This window comes from Neolamprologus brichardi, chromosome 6, assembly GCF_056152115.1.
Source record: "Neolamprologus brichardi isolate AB-2024 chromosome 6, ASM5615211v1, whole genome shotgun sequence".
In the NCBI taxonomy this organism is placed as follows: Eukaryota; Metazoa; Chordata; class Actinopteri; order Cichliformes; family Cichlidae; genus Neolamprologus; species Neolamprologus brichardi.
Window position 1 is genome coordinate 18,035,224 of NC_142109.1, and position 23,766 is coordinate 18,058,989.

The window sequence follows — 23,766 nt, forward strand, 5'->3', positions numbered from 1 at the left end:
AACAAAACAAACACACATTCACAAATGGAGATGAGGTTTGCTGGACGAGTTTGGTGCTACTTGGAGAAATTTTAAAACAAAAATGTGTGTGTGTCTACTTTTGAGACTGACAGGTTTTGGAGACAGATGAGAGATGAAGTGACCTTTTGTAGCGGGATGAATATAGGACGGACACATGCACACACACGCAGAGACGACAATGGACCCCAAAGATCAATAGAGCAGCGTGATGCAAGAGGGAGTTGAATAGAGTAACAGCAGGAAAGAACTTTCCCCTGGGCCCACTGGAGCCGAAAACAATTTAACTCAGCTGAACAGAAGGAACGAAGAATAAAAAGGAGGAGGGAAAGAGATGGGATGGAGACACAGGATACTTTAAAAAGAAATATAACTGCAGCAAATTAAACCAGCGCATCACACACACACAGACACACACAAAGACATAAGCCAATGTAAATAACTCCCTTCAGGCTATGTTTCAATATGAGATGTAATAGTCAAACAAGGCCTGAGGGTTAACAGGATTCCTGGACGCAGATTCTCAGGGACGTTCTCCACGAGACATTCCTATTTACGTGTGTGTGTGTGTGTGTGTGTGTGTGTGTGTGTGAGAGAAACAAAGTAAAAGAAAAATACTTGTAGACAGACAAGGACAGGGGATGTGACCTTCATTTCCTCCATGTCTGAATGCATGCATGCAGTGGTACAGAGTACATCAAGAGCCACTTTCAAGATGAGACAAAATGAGACGGAGAGAGGAAATTAAACAATAAAATGATGTAGAGGTACTCTACAGGAGGAGTGCTGCAGACTGAAAAGGAAGGAAGGAATGCGTTTACCTCTCTCTGTATCCAAGGAAGCAAAGAAGGAAAGGAAGACAGGTTAGTGGGAGGGAAAAAAAGGGGGAGAGAAAAAAAATCCATCGCACCAGTGAGCGTTATTGCCGGGTGACAAAAGGTTGCAAAGAGATCCACTTTCACATAGAAAATTAACCTTGAGTGACATATTCACTTCTCCTGCCGTCTCCTTCTCTCCAACAGAGTTTTAGTGGCGGTACGGTAAAATGCACGTATATATGCACACAGATCTCAGCAGCACTGCAGGTGATCTTAAATGCAGAAGTACTCTGAACTAAAAAATATATATGGAATATAAAGGAAAAGAGAGAAAATGGATGAAGAGAGGGACTCGGGGGGGCGGAGAAGTCAGGTTGGGTACAGTTAGCCTGCTGAAGGCTTGCATATCCTTAAAAGACATAACGAAAGAAGCTTTTTTTAAAGCCACATAAAAAATAAACTAAAAAATTTAAAAAATCTAGAGCAAGAGAGTGGGTGACTCGAAAAAGGAAGGAGAGAAAATTGGAAGTGAATTGTAACAATGTACAAGATAAAGATAAAAGCCTAAAGACGAGAGCAGAATAAAAGACCCCGAGATGAGAAGAACATAAAAGTCAAAGGAGGGGGGGGGGGGAGAAGAAGGATTGGAGAGAGAGGGGGCGGGAGAGAGAGTGGGAATGATATCTCATTTCTAATATAATCTTATCATCATGCCAACGCCCCTGAAAATGTCAAGGTTGCTGTGAGGATGTGTAATCGGTGGTGATAATGAGTTTCGCAGCACATGAAGAGAGGGCTCTGGGGGCTATGGTTCCTGTGCTGACACAACCACTTCACAGGGGTGTGTGACACAGAGAGAGGCAGAGAGAGGGGAAAATCCCAGTTCTGTGCAGGTTTCAATACAATCCACATGCTCACAGACCGTGACTCGTACAAACAAAAGAAAAACTGGGCTTAAAAAAAAACAACAACAAAAAACAACTTCACAAACTTACACCAGCATGTAGTCGTTAATTTAAAATCTAAACTGGAGTTAATTTTTGCTGACACACTGAAAAAATTCTTATCTTGCATTTTTAATCGTAGACAAACACGAATTACACTGTTTGGAGCTTCTTGCTGTTTTTAAAAAATCCATTTTAACACGAAATAAAAGCTTCTTAATTAAACTTCTGCACATAAACAGACCCTAAAGAGACGAGCCTCACCTGTAATCACCTCCATTACATGTCAGAAGGGCTCTTTTGAAAGAGCGTGAGAGTAAACAAGTATTTTTCCTTAAAAAAAAAACAACAAAAAACTGTAGTGATAAGCACCTCCAATTACACACATCTCACAAAAAAGAAAAAAAAAAACTCCCTCCAAAAGGCCTCTAATCTGTGGTTTCTCCTCCTTTTCTTTTTACTTTAAACATAAGAGCAGGAGTGATGCTTCCAAAAGTGAGGATGAGGTGTTTAAATGTACTTACAGGGTCTGTCGTCCTATCCTGACAGGTAATCCTGTGACCGGGAGGCGTATTTACAGACTCACACCATCAATTTCTGGTGATACCGAACTGCACTGCACGCGCGCTCTCCTCAACCTGTCTGCTCCACACCCTGTGAGCACTAACCATGCCTCCCCCTCTGGCAGCCTCATTCCCTTCTCCCTCTCTCCTGCCAGATCCCCCTCCCTCTGACCACCTCCTCTTCTCCTCCTCCCTTTGCTGCAGCCCACTGTTCAGACTATCCAGCCATATGTAGATGTGACAGATCCCAATAAAGTATTTGGACAGGGGGAAAAATTGCTTGTGGTCCATGTGCTGGAGGGATTTTCAGCTTTATTATACAGAATAACATCGACACCTGCGCGATTACGACTGCGTGTTTGTGAATGAAAGAAGAGAGACGGACCCCCAAGGCAACAGGATTGAGAGGTTCTGCATATTCCAAAAAGCTTTTAGCCTCATCCCGTCTCCTGAGTACACTCGTCATCGCACGTGCGCACGTGTGTGTGCCAGTTCGAATTATACAGTAAGCACCAACTGTTTCAGTCCCCAGTCACCCGGCTGTGCCTCATAACCTACATTCTGCAGTGTGCATGCTGCAGCAGTGCACAGCGTCCTCTGCTGGTTGCCCATGGCTTAATTTTAACCTTCATATGCCCAGAAAAAGGCTCCTTTTCTTTTAATATTTATCTCATTCTTACTTCAGGAAGCTCAAACCAAGAAGCTGTCGGGTACAGTGACAGCATGATGTCAGTGAAGCCCAGCCAAGCTGCGGTGAAAGCAAGGGACAGACAGTCAGGTGGGGATTTGGGGTGAAAGAGAATAAAGGCCACTCTCTGTGTCATCCTCGACTTTGTAGTGATGAATTAATCTGACATTAGCTCCCCTTCATCAATCACCAACTCCCCTCTTCTCCACGTTAACTCCGCCACCTGTCTGCTTGCCCTCATTTGTTCCCATGACCTTTCACTGAGCGAGTGTTTGAAATTCGCCATCGACTTATGAGCCGAAGCATTGAAACGCTAAACAACAAAAGGATGCTGACATCAATGAGTCAGGACCCAGATCACCGCTAAATATACAGAAATCTCTCTGAACATTTACATTCCAGGGAATTGATTTTGAGCACAGTGTGAGACGTGCTTTTATACACACTGTAAATTATTCATGGAGACGAGAAAAAGAAAGTCAAATTTAAGGGAAAAATAAAAACAAACAAAAAACCCACTAACCTGCCATTGTCCCGGCCAACGCCCCAAACTCGGATACTCGCGATTGGCTGAGAATGAAGCACGCTGCGGTCCATGGGGTCGACTAGGTTCAACATATTATTCTCCAGCATGAGGTACATGTCCTTCCCCTGGGCACACAAACACACACAAATCCTTCAGAGCTCATCATAAAAATATGCAATCCTTATTTCCTGCAGCGAGAGTCACAGCAAAAATAAAAAAACAAAACAAAACAACAGTTCTTTAAATGCCGGCAGCTTTCAGTACAACTGTTGCATATATTTATTTATCCGTGTGTACATGTGTGTCCGTGTGAGCTCTCTAGCTTTGAAGGTCTCTAAATAAATTATAAAACCCTAGAAAGAGGGTGCTGGGAGATGAAAGGTTATTAAAAGAGGGATCGAGTCCTCTCTGTCCATTCTGCCGCTTCACATTAAATAAAAGCGCACTGCAGAGACTTGATAGCACTGCTCTACTTCCCCATATTTCAGGAGGCAGTTATCCACGCTAACTGGTGCTGCTCCTTTCTTTCTTTTACGCTTTTCTTCCGATTCATCTTCCTAAGCATTCCCCTCCTCTCCTTCTAAAAGCTGCAAACATGATGCTCTTTATTTTAAACAGGAGAGTCTTCATCACCTCTCCCCAGATGCCAACGGTGTCCCGGATGTCGTTCTTGCAGTAGGACAGCTGTCGGATGCAGTTGTTAACAGCGACGCTGCTCTTTCCAGGAGCCAAGTCCTCCTCGGCCATCTCCACCCAACCCAGAGAGCGCACGGCGAAACACTGAAAGAAATGCACACAACAGATGATCATACCATCATACACAACAAATACAAAGAAAACAAGGAAGTGGAAGAGCATCCAAGATTTGAAGGACTAAAAAAATAAAAATTTCTTTTAGGAATCACGGATCCCTTGGCAGCTCCGAACCGTGACACTCACACGTGTTGGGTATATTCTCCTTCCAGCAATCCCATTCCTTATTAATGCCGTTTTGTCACTATGGGGCATAAGGTTTACAAAGTTGTAGAGCTGCCAGCAGCTGGTTTGCTGTTACTTTTTTTTCTTACCTCCTCTCAACACTAGTGCTGAATGTCCTCTATTTGTACAGGACACAGTTTGTCTTTTTCTGGACTGCTCTACATCTTGCATCACTTTAATATATTTTCTAAGCTCCTCTAAGCTTGCTGTAATGGACAATGAATGGTTCACGTGTATAGATCATTCTGTCAGTAAATACGCTGCGCTTGCCTTTAGCAGTTGTGGCTTGTGTGGAAGAGTGAGCAATCCATTAATTGCAGGGTCAGTCTCCTGCCTGTCCACATGTTGATGCAATCTGCTGCTACTCTGTCATACCAGTTGATTTTGAATCAGTGAAAGGAGGGAAAAAGCACTCTGAAGAACAACTGAGACTAAAAGCTATTAAGTGAAGAGCATTAATTTAATTGTGACCATCATGAATAGCAGACAGCATTTTATGAGTATTCGATGCAGAAATCCTGGTAATTCCAAAGGGTCAAATCTTTTTCTTGGAGCTGTACAACAACTGCGTGGCTCCATAATGAAAGAGTCCGGGTGTTAAACTGAGCTGCCTGCAGTCTGTTTCCCTTTTACAACTGCAGCAGTAAGAGATGCCAGTTCCCTTAATGACAAGGTGACAAAACACAACAGAAATCATGAATAAAATATATAAAAATATACAAAAAAAATGATAGTTTTTTCAGTCTTTGATATTTTGCATTTTAGCTATTTTCAGATATATTTAGAGAGAGTTTAAATGGTTTGTAAATAACTGCACTGGGTTTTTATATTTTAAACAGCATCACAGCTTTTTGGAAAAAAAGTAAAGTAACTTTTTTTGTACACCGACAGCAAGTTTAAAGGTTATATGCCCCTGTTACCTTTAATGGTAGCGTCACTTTGTTTAAAACGACACACTTGAGATTGGAAACTTGTAACCTCTTAAAGATGAAACCAAACAAACAACAGAAAAGGTAAACAGATGAAGAAAACAGAAGAAAGTTAAAGACAAAGAGAGGAGTGAGACCAGTCCCTCTGCTCTCATAAAGTATTCATTTGATTTCTGCAGTCCGTTCAGAAAGCACTCTGCACTCTATATAGGTCAGGGAGGGAGACAGAGGCCGTCACAGTTAAACTGACTCGTGGCAAGTTTGTTCTAACGCAGTCATGTTTCCACTCATGCTAGGCTGAAACTGCTTTAGAGTGAGATCTAATACGTAATTAACTTCTTCTTTTGTAGGCAGAAAAATGATCACTGCAATCTTAAAAGAGCAATGGCTGATTTGCTTCTCTGTAACATGTGAGCGTGCGAGCGTGTTGCCATATCAAAAGCCTGAGCTGCAGGCATGTGTTTGTGTCTGGTCATCATCACAGTGTCACTGCTGCCTATGGACTGAAGGCTGGGACACTAACCAACCCACTGGGTTTAAGCTCTGATGAGCCAAACACACGTTGAAACTTTTTTCAGAACCTTAACAATTAATAATAATATTACTACTACTATTAATAATAATAGTAATAATACCACCACCATCAGGGGAATCAGAAGCAACAGTGGGTACAAAAAAGACCAAATGAGGAAAAAAGTTGGGAACTAAAACAAAATTGAAATCCTCCTACATCTTAGTCTGCTGACAGTTCTCATCTGTGACTGGTTTCATGATGTCACCAAGATGCCTAGCAAGGCTAAAATGGCCCATTTGTTGTATTTATGCACATGTAACACTTTGTAAAAGTATCATATCATTTTCATTTCACTACTGTAAAATCAAATTTAGCAAATCTTTTGATATATCCAATTTATATTGATATTTGTAGGTTCAATATTACATTACAACACATAACTTTACACATGACCTTAAGAAGGGACTAAATGTACTTAAGGCAGTGTATCTTAGGCATGTATCAGTGTGTTTAATTCATGGCAAATTATTAAACAACCAATCACCGGCAAGAAAAGTGCTCATAAAATTAAATCTCTCCTAATTCTTACTTAATACTGCTGGAAGAATTGTGGTCAAAATAATCAAATTTTCTTCTCTCAATCTATCAAAATAAGGGATGATATGTAAAAACTGTCATACAAAAAAACTTATACAGTATATATGATAGTGTGCAAATACCAACATGCATAGGTACATGCATAAATGTAATGAATGTGTACAAGTTTTTGTGCTTTGTTGTCCGTACATTTTGTGGCTGTTGTGGATTGTGTTCATTTATTTTAGTCTCACTGGAATCTGCTGCAGCGTATGACAGAATGCAGTGGGTCTGAGTAACACTGCAATTTAAAATTTAATTTATACCCCAAGGTGACCTTTTGCAAATGAATGCCACCCTCCACACTAGTAAGTTTTACTGAGCCTGAGACTCCTTAAAGGCTTAAATGTCTCATTTGAATTTCTGGTTTGGATGCTTAAAGAGAGTCCACCACTGCACACTTGTATTTTCCTCTTCCACCACTGGGGGGCAAGCTTTCCTTTCTTTCAACAACAGCAGCAGCTCATGAGTGCTGGAAAGCCGAGTGTAACTTTAACCATTTAAAGGATTAGACAAGCAGAGTAAAAGTCTGGAATGACGACCTTTAGACACTGAAAAAATTGAAGTACTTTTATCAAAAGTAGCGTGTTTAGCACTTAAATTCTAAAATGATCTTTTAACCTACTTCATACCATTTTTTTAAAATATAGAGGCAACAGCTACAGAACAACCTCACCTGATTCAGCCTGTCCTGTGTCTAAGACCACACATTATAAAGACATTCGAAGGCCAGTGCGTAATGCTGACCTTTATGTATATGAAGTTTAGAAAAAGGGTTTTACCTTTGCCTCGGGGTCACTGTTAATACTGGTGGATTCTTCTTCTTCTGCTGCTGGACGGCTCCTGAAAATAGTTTAAACATAAGAGAACTATTAGCTGCTTTGTTAGCAAGGTTTCTGTCTGATGTGTGAATTTACAGAAGCTACAAGCAGTCGATACACTAGCAGAACATGGACCCTTTTCCTGAAGAGAGGATCTAACTGGCTGCTTTGGCTGAACCTGTTACACTTTAATTAAATACAATCTCCAAGAAACAAAGAAGAGATTAAAATACAGGACAATCTGTTTAATAACTGCAGCTCTGGAGGTTTTCAGAGATTCATGCACAGAAGCTGGATGGATTTGTGTGTCTTCTGTATTTTACCTTAGCTTGAGTGACGCGTAGCGAAGCGTAGCACCCTCAAACTCTTTCAGACTGGGGTCCGGGTTCACTGTGGCTGCCTGCAGGTCCTGATGCACATATGTGAAAATCATAGCAAAATAAGCCTCCGTATCCAGCAGGTGTTCCACCCTAAAGCATCTTTTACACATGCAACCTGGAATACTGTATGAGAATATAAACTGATAGTGTCTTCTGTCACTGAAACACTCTCCTGAATTAAAAAAACAAAACTGAATGTGCAGTCAGATAAGATTCTGATGAAGACATCCAGATTTAACAACAAGAAGATGAGCTGCCATTATCCTTTTAATGTTAATATGGATGTTCCTTATGGATTCCTACTATTAAAAAAAACAACAACATTACTCTATCTTCTCGTGTGGTTGTATTTCTTCCTCAGTCCTCCTAAAAAATAGATTATTTTCACAGGATTGCTGGTCATTTGGCTCCAGCGAGATATGTGGCAATGTCCAAAAATATTACCGCTATAAACTGAAACACCTATGTGTACCCGTCATAAAATTCATGGGGCACAAGCTCCTGTGGTAGAGGCGCTACAAGACACGAAATAGATGTAAATTCTGACCCTTCAGCGTGAATGCCAGCATGCATCCAAGTGTGGAGCGAATGCTGCTGCCGGATGGATAAATGGCATTGGTGTGTTATGTGTAATGGGGCATGCTGCATTCAGAAAGAAAAAGGTTTATGTGGTATGTACACACACTGGTGTGTGTGAATACGCAGTCAGATCTGTGCCACCAGAACAGAAAGATGAAAATATATTACTGGCGTATGTAAAGAAAGAAACAACCTAATGTGTCGCTGGAGTCGAGTAAACAGACATGTTCTTACACATCAGGCATGATCAAAGGCTGCGGTTTGTGCAGATATTTTTATGTTAAAGCATCAGCCACGCATGCTTTTTGCCCAGGCAGTGAACTTTAGCACAGGATGTATAAATGCACACACTCAAATAGCTTGTGAGGTTAGACCAAGAACAAGACTCACTGACACCGAGTGCATTATACTTGCCTTCCACATTTCACTATCAATTTTTCCGCCAAATTCACTCCACACCTGTTTCTATATTTGGCGTTAAGACACAAACACACACACACACACAGTGGCGGGTCAAGGATTGGGAGTCAAAGGTTGGGTGGAGAGGGGGGCAAGGGGATAAAGACAGAACAATGTTGTTAGCTAACCAGCTTACTCTACACTCAGACGGTGTTGCAATACGGAGCAAAGCAGCAAAACGTTTCCTAAATAAAAATAAAAGGGCCAAGAAGAGTCCAACGGGACTTTCTGGGTTTTCCCCGATTTGTTTTGCTCCCATTGAACATTCACCTCGCTACTGAGAATCTGTCGATTCTTGATTAGTAGAATGTAAGCGACGCAAACATACAGGACCCGTCAGCAAGTGTTTAGACCGTGACACCATTTCTGTTGTTTTCAAGCTTTACTACAGCACAAAGATACAGTAATTACACTGAAAGTGTGCAAAGAGATGACAAAAAGTAGAAAAAGACATCAATATAACTAAAAAATCATTATAAAAGTTACACTACTAAAAGCTATAATACTAGATGTTATAGTGACTGCAGCTGATGTCCGATGACCATTACACTTGTTTCCAGTCTTTGCCCCTTGAAAGCTTACTAGGAGCTCTCTTCTGAACTGAGGGGTGAGTCTCTGGTTGTCAAATGTTGTCTTTATGGGGGAAAGCATGCTGAAGTACAAGGTTAAATCAGTGTCAGAGTCCAAACACTTATTGACTGCTCTATATATGATACAAGGAGGCAAATACAGTAATATACACGTACGGGTGCAGAAGGAATTATTTACAGAACTAAGAAAAAAGTGAAAAAAGATGCTACAAGTCTGAGGGCAGATTGGGACTCCTACCTTTTCCTCATCTTCGTGACGCTGAGAGCGACACTCTTGATCCACACCCTGCAGAGATGTGGAGCGGGGCTAAAGAGACATCAGAGAGAGAAATGATGAGACTCTGTTTAGTGACATCCTGCTGCACCATGTTGGTCTGTGTGCCATTTTAGCTTTTGTGCAGCTGGGTGATACTCGAGCAGTCTGGAGGTCGATCGCATCAGATGGATGTGCCAGAATCAGATTGAGGCACATCCATCTGTCAACATCAGTCCATTCTCACCGGATCGATATTTTATCTACATGGGGCCGCTCTCTATCCATCTCCTTTCCTCTCTACATTTCCACCCATCATTCTACATGATTGACTGATTGATCGGCTCAGTGTTCTTCTATTCTGCTACCAGACTGGAGTGTTAACAGTGCTCTCACTCCCTTTACCCAGCTGCCTACATTTAAATAAAACTATATTGAAGCCCAGACAAATACACTGCGCCGTTTAAAACTGGCACATGGAAGCGTGAAAATAACTCTTGCAAACCGTGATGAACATCACAGACTCCTGTGAAGTACAATGTAACACAAAAACGACGGTGGCTTACAAAGTAACAGCTGTTCACAAATCCACATGTGGGGAGTGTGGGCTCGTGAGTGGACAGAGGCTCCACTGAGCTGTCAGAGGTGGTGCTGCCCGAGCGAGTCGACCCCCTGAAGAAGATCTCAGCCTGGCATGACTGTAAGCACATGGAAACACAGAGGTATTAAAAAAATGAAGACACACTGTTTAATCCATATTTATTGGAGTCAACAATGATTAATGGATTCAAGAAATCCATTTTTTCACAACTTGTTTAGGGAAATGCTCGTCATTTGCAGTTGACAGAATAACTGTCAGCAGCACCGGCTGGTCCTCATGTCAGTTGCATAAATACAAATTGTAAAAATACCTGTTCATAAAAAAATTACAGCAGTGTTAAGTACAAGTCATGTACATATTATTCCCAGAACAGCAGCACAGAGTGCTTAATTCACTTCCAACACAGGTGTTATTACAGTTTTCCTCATAATTATTCTGTGCTGTGTGCGCTTTTGTTGATTTATGCTAATCCAAAGCTCAAAATAAACATTTTCATTTTAACCGCTGTGACATTTCCAGTTTTATTAATGCTTAGCTGTTATTAAGAGTCGAGGAGTTTCATCATCAACTAAATTGCATTGTAGCCAGTAATAGATACACTACCTTCACTGCATTAAAGTTTGACTTTATTACTTTGTTTTTAAATCAAATTGTTTGACTGTATTACTTTCCCTTCATCTCTTCATGTATGCTGTCAGCTGATTGCCTTCGTCAGAATCTATTCTCAACTACAAAAAGAAAGGTGTGCTGTGGTATCTGGCACCAAGATGTTAGCAACACATCCTTTAAGTCCTGTAAGTTGTGTGAGGTGTGGATCGGACTCATTTCTCAAGCAAATCCTACAGATGCTAAATTAGATTGAAATCGGAGGAATTTGAAGGCCGGGTCAACACTTTAGACTCGTTGTTGTGCTCCTCAAACCATCCATAGTGGTCATAATGTGAAGTCTGATCCATGTATTTCTTATAAGCAGCTGAAAGCACAGACCTAAAGTGATGTTTTTCACTTTATTGTAATGTCCCTCACCTCGTGGTCTGGAGTGGGTGAGGGGCTGAGTGAGCCCAGGGAAGGTTTACGTGGTGTTGAGGCTGAGTGGTCACCCAGGGCCGTGGACTCCATCTGTCCAGAGGGTTGTGGATGAGTGGCGGGCCGTTCCCACTGAGTGGTGCCTGTAGGAATGTGCCAGTAGTAGATACCAGCCATGTCTGTAATCTTTTTCCATCCTGGAGGCAGGTCGGGGTCTGTCTGGAATGACTGCTCACTCCAAATATCTGGTAGAAGAAAATTGTGAAAGGATGGATGGAGGGTGTAAGGCCATCATTCTCCTGCTCCGTTTCCCCCAAAACTTCCCGTCTCTGTGGCTGTTTTTGCACCATACAGTTAATTCAAAGTGAACCCACATTGAGCTACGTCAACAGCTGAGCTGGATTTACCGGCATCTGCTGCAGCTGTCCCTTTTAACAAACCATATCTCCATGTGCACAAGAACGCCTGTAAAGCACTTCTGTAGCATTTGTTAAACAAAGCCCTACACACTTTTTAAATGAAAGATATCACACGGGCAAAAAAAAAAAAAAAAGAAATACCAAACACACAGATATCAGGATTTCTCTCACATCTAAAGCACCTGAGACACTTTCTCAATGAGCGACCCACTCAGTACTTAAAACATATTACAGTTTATTCAGCGTGACACAAATTAGGAATTGTTCTTCACTGGCCCTGGTAATTGTGTTAGCTTCTTCACTGAACCCTGTTTTAGAGAAATGTGCCACTTGATTTCCATGGGTGTGTGATCCGTTGTTCTTCAATTTAACCTTAAACTCCTTGTAGATACCAAATTAGCCTACCTATGGTATCTTGGAGCGTCTAACAGTAGAATGGGAGGCAGAGCCTTCCATTATCAGGCTTGTGGACCGTCTACCAGACATCCTCTTTTCAACTCAAAACTTTCAGGTGACCCCGATCTCTCAGTTATACTGTTATAGGCTCAGATAGCTTTAGGACTTCCTGTGAGCATTTAAACCATTAAATTGTGTCTCATCTCTCCCATAGTGGTGACGTTTTCCCCTTCACATTTTTATACATTGGAAAGCTATAGGTTAAATATAATCAAAGCAACATAGTAGTTAAACTTCATACACAAAGCTGTTCATTGTTCAATATACAGCCTAATGAAGTGGAAAGAAGAGGGGCAATACTCAGTAACAGTAAAGTGCATAGAATTAAATACTCATGAAACCCTGTGGAGAAGGCAGGATTAGGACCCAGACGCAGGACTCATGAGACAAGAAATGACCTCAAAACAGCTTTAATGGTTGATTCTTCCTTAAAAACCCAAAAAACCCTAAACAAGACAGGAGCCAAGAATACAAATCCAGGACTATAAAGAAGCACACAAAACAAGAGAGCACACAGTATAGGGGACGACAATAAATACACACATGGTAATGAAAGAAAAGGAAACAGGTGGGAAACACAGCAGCAACAAATCAAGAATAACGAGACAGGGGAAGTAAAACTAGAGACAAGAGACAAAAGACTACCAAAGTAAGACAAGAACTAACAGATGGCGACTCACACATGTGAAAATGACAGAAATACCAGAACTATGGACAGAAGACTGAAGAAACAGAATGAGAAGAGAAACAGGGATTAACAAACTAGTGAAGGAACTAAAGACACAGATAACAAGAATTTCATGAGAACCTAAAAAAAGCAGAATTACCATCATAAACAGAAGGCTACAGAGCTTGACGGCTACAGAGCTTAAGGACTTGAACGGGAACACAGAAGTAACGGTATGAAACAACACCAAAGGGAACTCGTATCAGCAATAAGGAAAAAAAGAACCATAAACCCTTAGAAATACCAGAAAGCCAGATTATCAACAATACAGAACAAAGAACTCTAATACACAGAAAACCTTAACATCAAAATCCCAGGTCCCAGACATAAGTAATGTAACACAGACTCCATATTGACTGATCGTGGTTATGCATGTACCATCACCACAAATGTCTCTTTGTCTAATTTCAACCAGGAATAAACTTTTCTGAGTGCTGTACGGGCTTAGTAGAGTTAATTTGTTTTTTAAATGAGCTTATAAATAAAGTGCTGTACTAATAAAAGGAATAAATCAGAGCAAGAAAATACAGAAAAAGTTTTTTAAAAAAGTAAAAAAAAGAGTGTCAAAAGCTCAATCAAAGTAGTAAGGATATGTCTTACAGGGGGCTTTAAACATGTCAAGTGTTGGTGAGATCCTAATGGTGAAGAGGCAACTGTTCCAAAGTGGAGATGCAACTACAGCAAAAGTCTCATCTGTGCTTTAGTCTGCTTCTCAGAATGTATGCATGTACAGATTTATGTGAAAATTAAACTTTCCTCCACCAACAGAACACAACATCAGCAAACAGAGCAGATGTCTGTTAGCATAATTTATTGCGCAGTGATATATTCAGAGGAGCTACAGCTGTTACCTTGAAAACACGCGCGCGCACAAACACACACTCTGTGGAGATGGGGTACTTAAATTAATTTTTCTTCACTCTTGGACTAAAAGTCATCTCATGTGAAGGTTGCAGTTTCCTGGCAGCATGCACATGCACGTGCACACACACAGACAGAGTGAAGTATTGATGGGATCTTTGTGTTCCTGTGTGGAGATGATGTCGTGGCAGACGTAGTAAAGACGATCCCAAACTCTATTGGGGATGTAGCAACTCATAAAAGTGATATAAGCTCCAAGGGGCCGGTCAGCTGGTGCTGCATATATTTATGTACGTTTGTGTGATTGCAAGGCGTTCTTGAACTGCTGACCATGCTGATGAAACGCAGCGAGTGGGCCCGTTGCCACGACAGCAGGCCGTATGTCATTGTGACAACGGGGTCGGGCCAGACTGTGATGGCACTCAGACACACATGCGTGCACACACAAGTTATTAAGACTCTCAAAGAGCATAAATCATAGAAAATATAGAAAAACGCACACGCTGGGAGATAAGGACATCCTTTAGGGCTCAAGACAGTGTGGTGGTGCACTGACTGCTGGGAGTTGGAGTCTTTTGAGAATGAAAAATAGGTCAGAGCAAATAAAACTACAAGAGAGAGAATCTGAGCGTCTCCATCTGCTGTGAGCAAGAGGAAAGATGGTGACTTAGAATGGGTGCCAGCATGAGATGACTACTGGATGTGGATTAATGCATCTGCATAAACAAAATTAGAGAGAAACACTGAAAGAGAAAAGAGAGGATATCTCTGGCTGGAAAGGTCTGAGGGCTACACGATGACTCAAAGTTATCAGTGTCACTCTCGGCAACGGATGTGGCAAGTAAGGAAACGGCATTAGGAGACTTGGTGTGCTTGCACTGATGCTGCTAAAGTGCACCTACGCAGCTGGTGGAAATGGGGACCTACGTAGCAGTTAGCCTGTGATAGCCTCGGTTAGCATGCAGCTGCATGCCAGAGTACAGTTGAGCAGGGGGAGGGGGAGAGCTGCAAGCTTCTGGAGCAAAACACATACAGACACACACTTTCTCAGCAGATAACACCACACATGCACACCAGCATGGACATACTAACACAGCATGAACAAACCAGACTGTTTCTGCAGATGATGTCATTACAGTCATAAAAAAAAAAAAAAAGTGCACATAAACTTAAATATGCCAGCCATCTCTGAAGAACCAGTCACTGGGCTCGGTTATGATTTAGCACTGTCAGACAAAGACAGCATATGCTGCATTAAAGCGAAGTCTCGAGCCTTCGCTTTAAATAAACTTCCTCCCCATGTAGGAAGACACATGCATGCTCAGACAGCATTCAAACTCTAAGACAACAGTCCAGCTTCCGGCCAACTCCGTAAAAATGCACCTACCCTCGTAATTGACAATCACAATGGCCAGCATGTAGTCTTTTCCAAGCATCATAGTTAGCTAGCTGCCTCTCATACAGCAAAACCCAATGCTGTAACCAAAGAGAGAAGCCCAGACAGAGATGGAAAGAGAGAGAAGGAAGCAGAGATCAGAGTGAGGGGGACACCGCAGCAGAGGGGGTGAGGAGACCAAGAAGGGAGGGAGGGAAAAAGAGAGAAAGAGAAAGAGAGAGAGAGGTGGGGGGACAAATCAAGGCAGAGAGGTAGAGAAAACATGACGTGACAAGAGAGGCAGTAGGGGAAAAAAATGGGGAGAAAGAGTGAATGAGAGGGGGAGCAAAAAAAAGAATGGAGAGCCTGCGACTGAGGAAAACAGGAGTGAAAGACAAACATGGAGAATTATACGGGGGGGGGGGGGCTGTTTCCCCCTGCAGGCGAGCTGTTTGCTGCTTGTCTCTCCCCTCTCTATCTAGAGCATCAGCCACATCAACACGAAAACAAAACAAAAGAAAAGAAAAAAAGAAAGCTCTACCCTCCCTTTCCTGTTCAAAGCCAAACATGCAGCCGGGGCACATGGAAGGAGGCTAAAAATGTGGCCCAGTCATCCTTATCGAATTTCTAGGTTTATTATTTTCTCCCTCTTTTTCAGCCTCTCTTGGTTGTCCTGGCAACCTCCAAATCTGCTTTTATTCAGCATCTCATCCAGTGGAGGTGCGAGGACGAGGTGGGTCAGAGAGGTAGAAAGACATGTAACTGTCTCAAACACACTTTGAGCATCACACGTTGCTTTTTGGCACTAATCACCATTCAGTTATACTGTGCTTGAGTTAAGGGACCAACCTGGCCGAACACTGGTGTACATGTAGTTGCCCCCTGCCACCACAGCCAGTAACTGTTTCCTACTTGTCTGGGCAATGGTTGTTGGTCCTTTAGCTTGGCTACTAGCTTGAGTCAGAACAGAGCAGGAACTTTAATTTTGTTTGCTCTTTGTGGTGAACTCCACTGTTCTCCACTGCTGCTCTAATCAGCATTGGTTTTTGGACAGACTGCACAGTTGCATGTCCCAAAATACTTCAAATACCTACACAAACTATCACGACTGCTGTACCATGAAATCTGTTTTACAGCGCAGGATGTTATGTGATAATGTTAGACTTCTATAAATAGGGCTTGAAGGACCCTCTTAGACTCTGTATGCAGAGTGTGTGTGTGTTTTGACACCTCTGTGGGAAAACAGGCTCATACCAGCCCTCTAGCCCACAATCCCCATAGAGGAATCTATCACACTGCTGGGAAAACAACACAGATTTGTCAACGTGAGTTTGACAAAAGCAGATAGGGGGCACTACAGTATGGGCAACTAGGAGTTGGATAGATACACTATACCGCCAAAAGTATTCTCTCATCTGCCTTCACACACACATGAACTTGAGTGAAATCCATTCTTAAATCATAGGGTTTAATATGACGTCAGCTCACCCTTTGCAGCTATAACAGCTTCAACTCTTCTGGGAAGGCTTTCCGGAGGTTTAGGAGTGTATTTCCGGGAATCTTTTCACTATTCTTCCAGAAGCACATTTGTGACACTGAGAAGGCCTGGCTCGCGGTCTCTATTCTAATTCATCCCAAAGGTGTTCTATCAGGTTGAGGTCAGGTCTCTTTGCAGGGCAGTCAAACTCGCTCATCCATGTATTTATGGATCTTGCTTTGTGCACTGGTGTGCAGTCATGTTGGAACAGGAAGGGACCATCATCAAACTGTTCCCACAAAGTTTGGAGCATGAAATTGTCCTAATGCAGTCAGGGAAGTACCGTTATATTGGAAATAGCTAAACCCAGAGTCATGCGTCAGATTGCCAGACAGAGAAGCATGATTCGTCAGTCTAGCAAACACGTCTCTACTGCTCTACAGTGCAGTGGTCGCATGCTTTACACCAGTGCTTGGTGATGTAAGGCTCGGATGCAGCTGCTCATTCATGGAAACTCATTCAATGAAGCTGTCTAGTCACTGTATTTCAGCCAAGCTGAAGCCCACATGAAGTTCAGTGGTCCTGCAACCTCTGCACACTATATGCTTCAGCATCTGCTGACTCCACTTCGTGGCCGAGTTGCTGTCATTCCTAATGGCTTTCACTTCGTTATAATACCACTAACAGCTGACAGTGGAATATTTAGTAGCAAGTACCAGACTTGTTGCACAGGTGGCATCCTGTCATGATAGCATCCTGGAATTCATGTAGTGCCTGAGACCGACCCATTCTTTCACAATGTTTGTATAAGCAGTCTGCATGCCAAGGTGCTTGATTATATAGGCCTGCGGGGATGAAAGTGACATATGCAATTTAACTAGTCATTTGCTTCCTTACTGAGCTCCTCACTACATACATCATGGTCCTGGTTCTCTTTTTTAAATGACATTGCAAATAAGCAAAGATGGATCTGAAAGACAGTTACTTTAGTTTATTAATTTTCTGTATAGAGACAGGTATGCAATATGAACATTGCCATACACGCCAGCATTTATAGCCTTAGCTAATTTGCAATGAACATCCCTAGATGGGCTTTCATAGACAATGAAATCCTGGACAAATGAACACATGAAAATGTAATCCTGAAATCCAGACAGCACGACAGTAAAACTGTAAAAATGCAAGCTGCTGGTAATCCAACTTGTAGAGAAATGAGTTACACAGATGCTCAGAGCTTTCAACTTGAGACTGTGAGTCATCAGAGAGCCAAAAAAAAAAAAAAAAGCGGCAGCAGTACAACTCACCGACTCAGAAAGACGGCACTGTTTACAGCCGAGACCACAGCCTCTTCTTTCTGTTAATCTGGAGGCTTTGTTTATATGACAAGCTATAAGGAACACTAAAGTGCCCATATGGTTATGTCGCAGGACCAGCTGGTGTTCTGCAGGAGCATGGATGTGTTTTGCTCGTCTTACACTAAACCACAAGTTTTAAGTGCCCAAAGAAAAACGCCATACCCAGATTTTAACATAACGCTGGCAAAGAACAACAGTGAACTGAAGAGACCCGCAGACGTAGCCAACATGCAAATACAAGAAAGCAAGAGACCCGCAACAGATGGAGACTCTCAAACTCTAAATATCACGCAAAAGTTTATCCTCACAGCTTTTTAACAATGAATAATAATAATATTAATAATAGTTCATTAGATGGCAAAACTGAGTAGCTGTTTGCAATCTAAACAATACCATTTTTCCCAGATATTTTATATCTAAAAGGTTTAAACAGAGAAATTATCTACAAAGTAACCAAAGACAGAGAAGAAACATACAGATGTAAAGTAGGGCTACATCTGATTTCTTTTCTATGTCTATATATTAAATATTAGTCAGCGTCATCATTATGCCCATCATTACAGGATGAGAGGAACAGAAATTGAACAACTAAGAATATCTCAGTCACTCTGTGTCTCAGGGTTATTACTTTCTGTATTTTAATTAGTTTTTAAGTCAACTTCTAGAGTGGATGCGCTTCTTTCAGTTACATTTTTATTTAAAATTGTTCAGTATTAGTCTTTATTAGTTTTTATTTTTAAAGTTCAGGATTTGCACACATAGGGAAGGTAATTATTGTAGTTATTAAAACTAAAACTATGTTAGACTAACAGCAGACTACAGCTTTTCTCTTGACCCAGCTTACAGGTTCTTATGGAAAGGTTATCCATTATCTAATATTTGCAGAGACCAGATGCTCGTATTCACAGACATATAATAGTGATGAAGCTCAAGGTAGCTGATCAATACAGACGAATACAGGTGCAACAGGGGAGAGGAAAGCAGCTCCCTTCTGTGGAGCTTTAAGATGAGGGGGGGAGGGGGGGGGGGGGGGGGGGGGACGACATCTAACACACCAAGATATTGGCAGCTAGCTTATGCATTAAGTTAAGGCTGGTTCACACACATATGCTCAGGATGAAGCTGGAAACAGGACACAGCTGATCTGGCACACCAACCCCCATGAGGTTGCAAGGGCACTTCCTGTGCCTGAGGGATTCTGGGAGATTTACTGGAGGCTGGAGTTTTTGTTATTCTGTTTAAGCAATGTTTGAGCTCTGCATATCCATGAATGGACACACACACTCTCAGATGTGCATGCACACATACTCTGGGTAAATGGAAACATGTCATCAGTAGAGAGGACGGTGAAACCACTAAACAGCAGGAGGGGGAAAACCCCCCAAAACAAAACATACCACAGTAGCTGACATAAGACTCACATAAAAACTACACTGAATATTTGTAAATATCAGTAAAGTTTACTCCATTAAGGCTTCATGGGCTCTGTGTGTGTTTGTCTGTGTGCGTACCTGTCTCCTCTGGCGAGTTGCTCTCCTGGGACAAGGTAGTCCAGCTCAACTCTTCGTCACTGGGGTTCAGATTCTGGATGCGGTTCAAAGCACAGTCTGTCTTTGCACCAGTTCTTCTGTCCTTCTTTGTCTCTGGAGAGGAGGATGAGGAGGAAGAGGAGGGGCAGGAGACCATGGAGAGCAGGGGAGTGTCTTCTGGACTGGCTTGCTTGGGTGGGGAAGGAGGAGGGGGTACTGGAGAGTTCTTGCCAGATTTGAGGAGCTTGAGGTTGGAGTGGAGGTCAGAGATGAGCTCCAGGCCTGGAGAAACTTTGTGGTTCTTCACAAGGGGCTCACTGTCTACTGTCAGTAAAGGCTTCGTCTCCTCATCTTCCTCTTCCCCCACCATCTCATCTTCCTCGATCTTCATCTTTAACATCATTTCCTTCTCAGACAAGATGCTGATGTCATTGGTGTCCTCTGAGTCAAAGTCCAAATCAGCCGTGCTGCTGCTCAGTTTGAGCTCCACAGTCGTGTTTATGTTACAGTCCAAGTCAGGCTCTGTCGTCTGCTCAGCCTCTACATCACTGTGAGTATCTGGGTGAAGGTCGGCATCTTCCTCTCGATCATTATTAGTAAGAGTGTGACTGTCTTGTTCCTCTGCCACGTTGACATTAAGGTCATCTGCTACTATTTCTGAATCCATCAAATCAGGGTCAGTTGTGTTTTTGTTGTGGTCCTGGCCAGCTTTACGAAGCTGGTTCACCCCATTCTTTGCTAGTTTGGGATTGTTGGGAGTTGAGGACTGTGACGGGGATGACGATGGAGATGATGATGCTGATGAAGGCGGCACCACTTCACCGAGGCCCATGGCGGCCTGGATGCTGGTAAGCGCATACTTCTTCCGACATTTGGGAGGAGTGGCGGAGCCTTGTTTGATGGCATCGCTGGTGAGGAGCTGGTTGTGTGAAGAGCGAAGGCTGAGTGAGGTGGGGGGCGTGGCGACAGGGCCGTTACGATTGGTCACGTCTACTGACATCATCGTTGCACCAGACAGATCACCTGAAGCAGCAAAAAAATAAATAGTGAATTTAAAAACCTAAATATCCACGTGTTAATACACAGACAACACACAGATGAGACATCACTGTCAATAACATCTATATGTTTGTTTAAAAAAAAAAAAAAAAGATTACCATTTCATTTTCTTACACATTATGTTAATTTCTTCATGCTGCTGCCAATGTCGACTGTTAGGTTCTCCATTTGCATTCGCTGCATGTGTCAGACTCAAAGTACGTCGCCCAAACTTTTTTTGAACTAACCACCAAATACAGAATGAACAATTTGAGAAAGCACTGCAGGTCCCTAGTTTTATTATGTCATTTTATTACGTGCCATCCTAAGATGTTATGGTGCCATTCGCCTCTAGCCTAGGGCATTGCAAGGAAGAAGGTTCCTGTTACTAGCAATGCTAATGTTAGCACTTCTGGGAATAACGTGTGGCACTGCATGTGTGTTGAACATGCATGTGTGTTGAGCATTATTCATGATGCAAAGTGCCATATATATCTATTGCTTAAATTAGGGGCAATTGTGGCTCAAGAGTTGGGCGTTCGTCTTGTAATCGGAAGGTTGCCGGTTCGAGCCCCGGCTCCGACAGTCTCGGTCATTGTGTCCTTGGGCAAGACACTTCAGCCGTTGCCTACTGGTGGTGGTCAGAGGGCCCAGTGGCACCAGTGTCCAGCAGCCTCGCCTCTGTCAGTGCCCCCCAGGGCGGCTGTGGCTACACTGTAGCTTGCCATCACCAGTGTGTGAATGGGTGGATGATTGTGTATAGTGTAAAGCGCTTTGGGGTCCTTAGGACCAAGTAAAGCGCTATATAAATACAGACCATTTACCATTTAAATTATTAAATCTTCAACCTCATCCATTAGCGTGGACTTAATTTTACCAATATTCTTACTCGTTTTTATCCCAGAAACTAGCAAAACCAGGAACATTGCTGCTGTACATCCACACAATGGATTTGAAATGGAAAAAATCAAGACGTGACTGAGCAGGTGGACTTTCAGCTGAAATTCAAGCTTTTTAAACAGGCGCGCTTAGTTGAGCTAAGGTCAGGCCCATGGGTTATTATTGATCTGTAATATAGATAACCATAGCTTTTGTGGGATCTGGGCAGATACTTCAAGCAGCAGTCATATCACGATAGACTCAGCTGCATAACATGCCCGCGCCATAACACTGCCTTACCACGATGGACAGATGTGGTACGCCTCCAGTCTTCTAAATACTGTTCTGTTGCCACCGTTTTCATACAAATTCCAGTTGATTTAATCCTTTCAAACAGTATTTTGATCTTTTCTCTGATCTAAACTTTGTTCTCATGTTTCTATTTAAGCGTCAGTGGTTTGCATCTTGAGGTAAACTCTCCGTATTTACATTCATAAAGGCAACTCTTGATTGCAGACTTTGGACTTTGACACCTTATCGCCTACAAGAATGCTCTTGGCTTGGCCAAATGGTGCAAAGGAATTTTGTTTACTCCACTTTAATTACAGTGGGGCAAAAAAGTATTTAGTCAGCCACCAATTGTGCAAGTTCCCCCACTTAAAATGATGACAGAGGTCAGTAATTTGCACCAGAGGTACACTTCAACTGTGAGAGACAGAATGTGAAAAAAAAATCCATGAATTCACATGGTAGGATTTGTAAAGAATTTATTCGTAAATCAGGGTGGAAAATAAGTATTTGGTCAATAACAAAAATACAACTCAATACTTTGTAACATAACCTTTGTTGGCAATAACAGAGGTCAAACGTTTACTATAGGTCTTTACCAGGTTTGCACACACAGTAGCTGGTATTTTGGCCCATTCCTCCATGCAGATCTTCTCAAGAGCAGTGATGTTTTGGGGCTGTCGCCGAGCAACACGGACTTTCAACTCCCGCCGCAGATTTTCTATGGGGTTGAGGTCTGGAGACTGGCTAGGCCACTCCAGGACTTTCAAATGCTTCTTACGGAGCCACTCCTTTGTTGCCCGGGCGGTGTGTTTTGGATCATTGTCATGTTGGAAGACCCAGCCTCGTTTCATCTTCAAAGTTCTCACTGATGGAAGGAGGTTTTGGCTCAAAATCTCACGATACTTGGCCCCATTCATTCTGTCCTTAACACGGATCAGTCGTCCTGTCCCCTTGGCAGAAAAACAGCCCCATAGCATGATGTTTCCACCCCCATGCTTCACAGTAGGTATGGTGTTCTTGGGATGCAACTCAGTATTCTTCTTCCTCCAAACACGACGAGTTGAGTTTATACCAAAAAGTTCTACTTTGGTTTCATCTGACCACATGACATTCTCCCAATCCTCTGCTGTATCATCCATGTGCTCTCTGGCAAACTTCAGACGGGCCTGGACATGCACTGGCTTCAGCAGCGGAACACGTCTGGCACTGCGGGATTTGATTCCCTGCCGTTGTAGTGTGTTACTGATGGTGACCTTTGTTACTTTGGTCCCAGCTCTCTGCAGGTCATTCACCAGGTCCCCCGTGTGGTTCTGGGATCTTTGCTCACCGTTCTCATGATCATTTTGACCCCACGGGATGAGATCTTGCGTGGAGCCCCAGATCGAGGGAGATTATCAGTGGTCTTGTATGTCTTCCATTTTCTGATGATTGCTCCCACAGTTGATTTTTTCACACCAAGCTGCTTGCCTATTGTAGATTCACTCTTCCCAGTCTGGTGCAGGTCTACAATTCTTTTCCTGGTGTCCTTCGAAAGCTCTTTGGTCTTGGCCATGGCGGAGTTTGGAGTCTGACTGGTTGAGGCTGTGGACAGGTGTCTTTTATACAGATGATGAGGTCAAACAGGTGCCATTCATACAGGTAACGAGTGGGGGACAGAAAAGCTTCTTACAGAAGACGTTACAGGTCTGTGAGAGCCAGGGATTTTCCTTGTTTGAGGTGACCAAATACTTATTTTCCACCCTGATTTACGAATAAATTCTTTACAAATCCTACCATGTGAATTCATGGATTTTTTTTTCACATTCTGTCTCTCACAGTTGAAGTGTACCTCTGGTGCAAATTACTGACCTCTGTCATCATTTTAAGTGGGGGAACTTGCACAATCGGTGGCTGACTAAATACTTTTTTGCCCCACTGTACCTTCTGTCGTCTTTGAGGCCTTTTGCCGTTGCTGAGCTGACAACGGCAAAAGCATTCTTCTTTTTGAGAATGCTCCAAGAGTGGTGGTTAAACCAACAATTAAGTTTCTGCTATCT

General features: G+C 42.5%; 1 protein-coding gene across 4 annotated transcripts in view; it reads right to left on the bottom strand.

Moving 5' to 3' along the window:
- The window catches only part of apbb2b (amyloid beta precursor protein binding family B member 2b), a 60,633-nt gene that overhangs the window by 11,616 nt on the left and 25,251 nt on the right, over positions 1 to 23,766 (bottom strand). For 3 of the 4 annotated variants that reach the window (XM_006787222.2, XM_035906205.2, XM_087841764.1), the window contains exons 4-12: positions 19,505 to 20,545; positions 11,324 to 11,568; positions 10,263 to 10,394; positions 9,682 to 9,750; positions 8,809 to 8,859; positions 7,759 to 7,844; positions 7,397 to 7,457; positions 4,191 to 4,337; positions 3,555 to 3,682 (exon numbers count right to left, since the gene is read on the bottom strand). In XM_006787222.2, coding sequence (XP_006787285.1) covers positions 3,555 to 3,682; positions 4,191 to 4,337; positions 7,397 to 7,457; positions 7,759 to 7,844; positions 8,809 to 8,859; positions 9,682 to 9,750; positions 10,263 to 10,394; positions 11,324 to 11,568; positions 19,505 to 20,545 — 1,960 coding nt within the window. The remainder of the gene's footprint in view (positions 1 to 3,554; positions 3,683 to 4,190; positions 4,338 to 7,396; positions 7,458 to 7,758; positions 7,845 to 8,808; positions 8,860 to 9,681; positions 9,751 to 10,262; positions 10,395 to 11,323; positions 11,569 to 19,504; positions 20,546 to 23,766) is intronic. The other variant, XM_087841765.1, reaches the window with a different exon arrangement.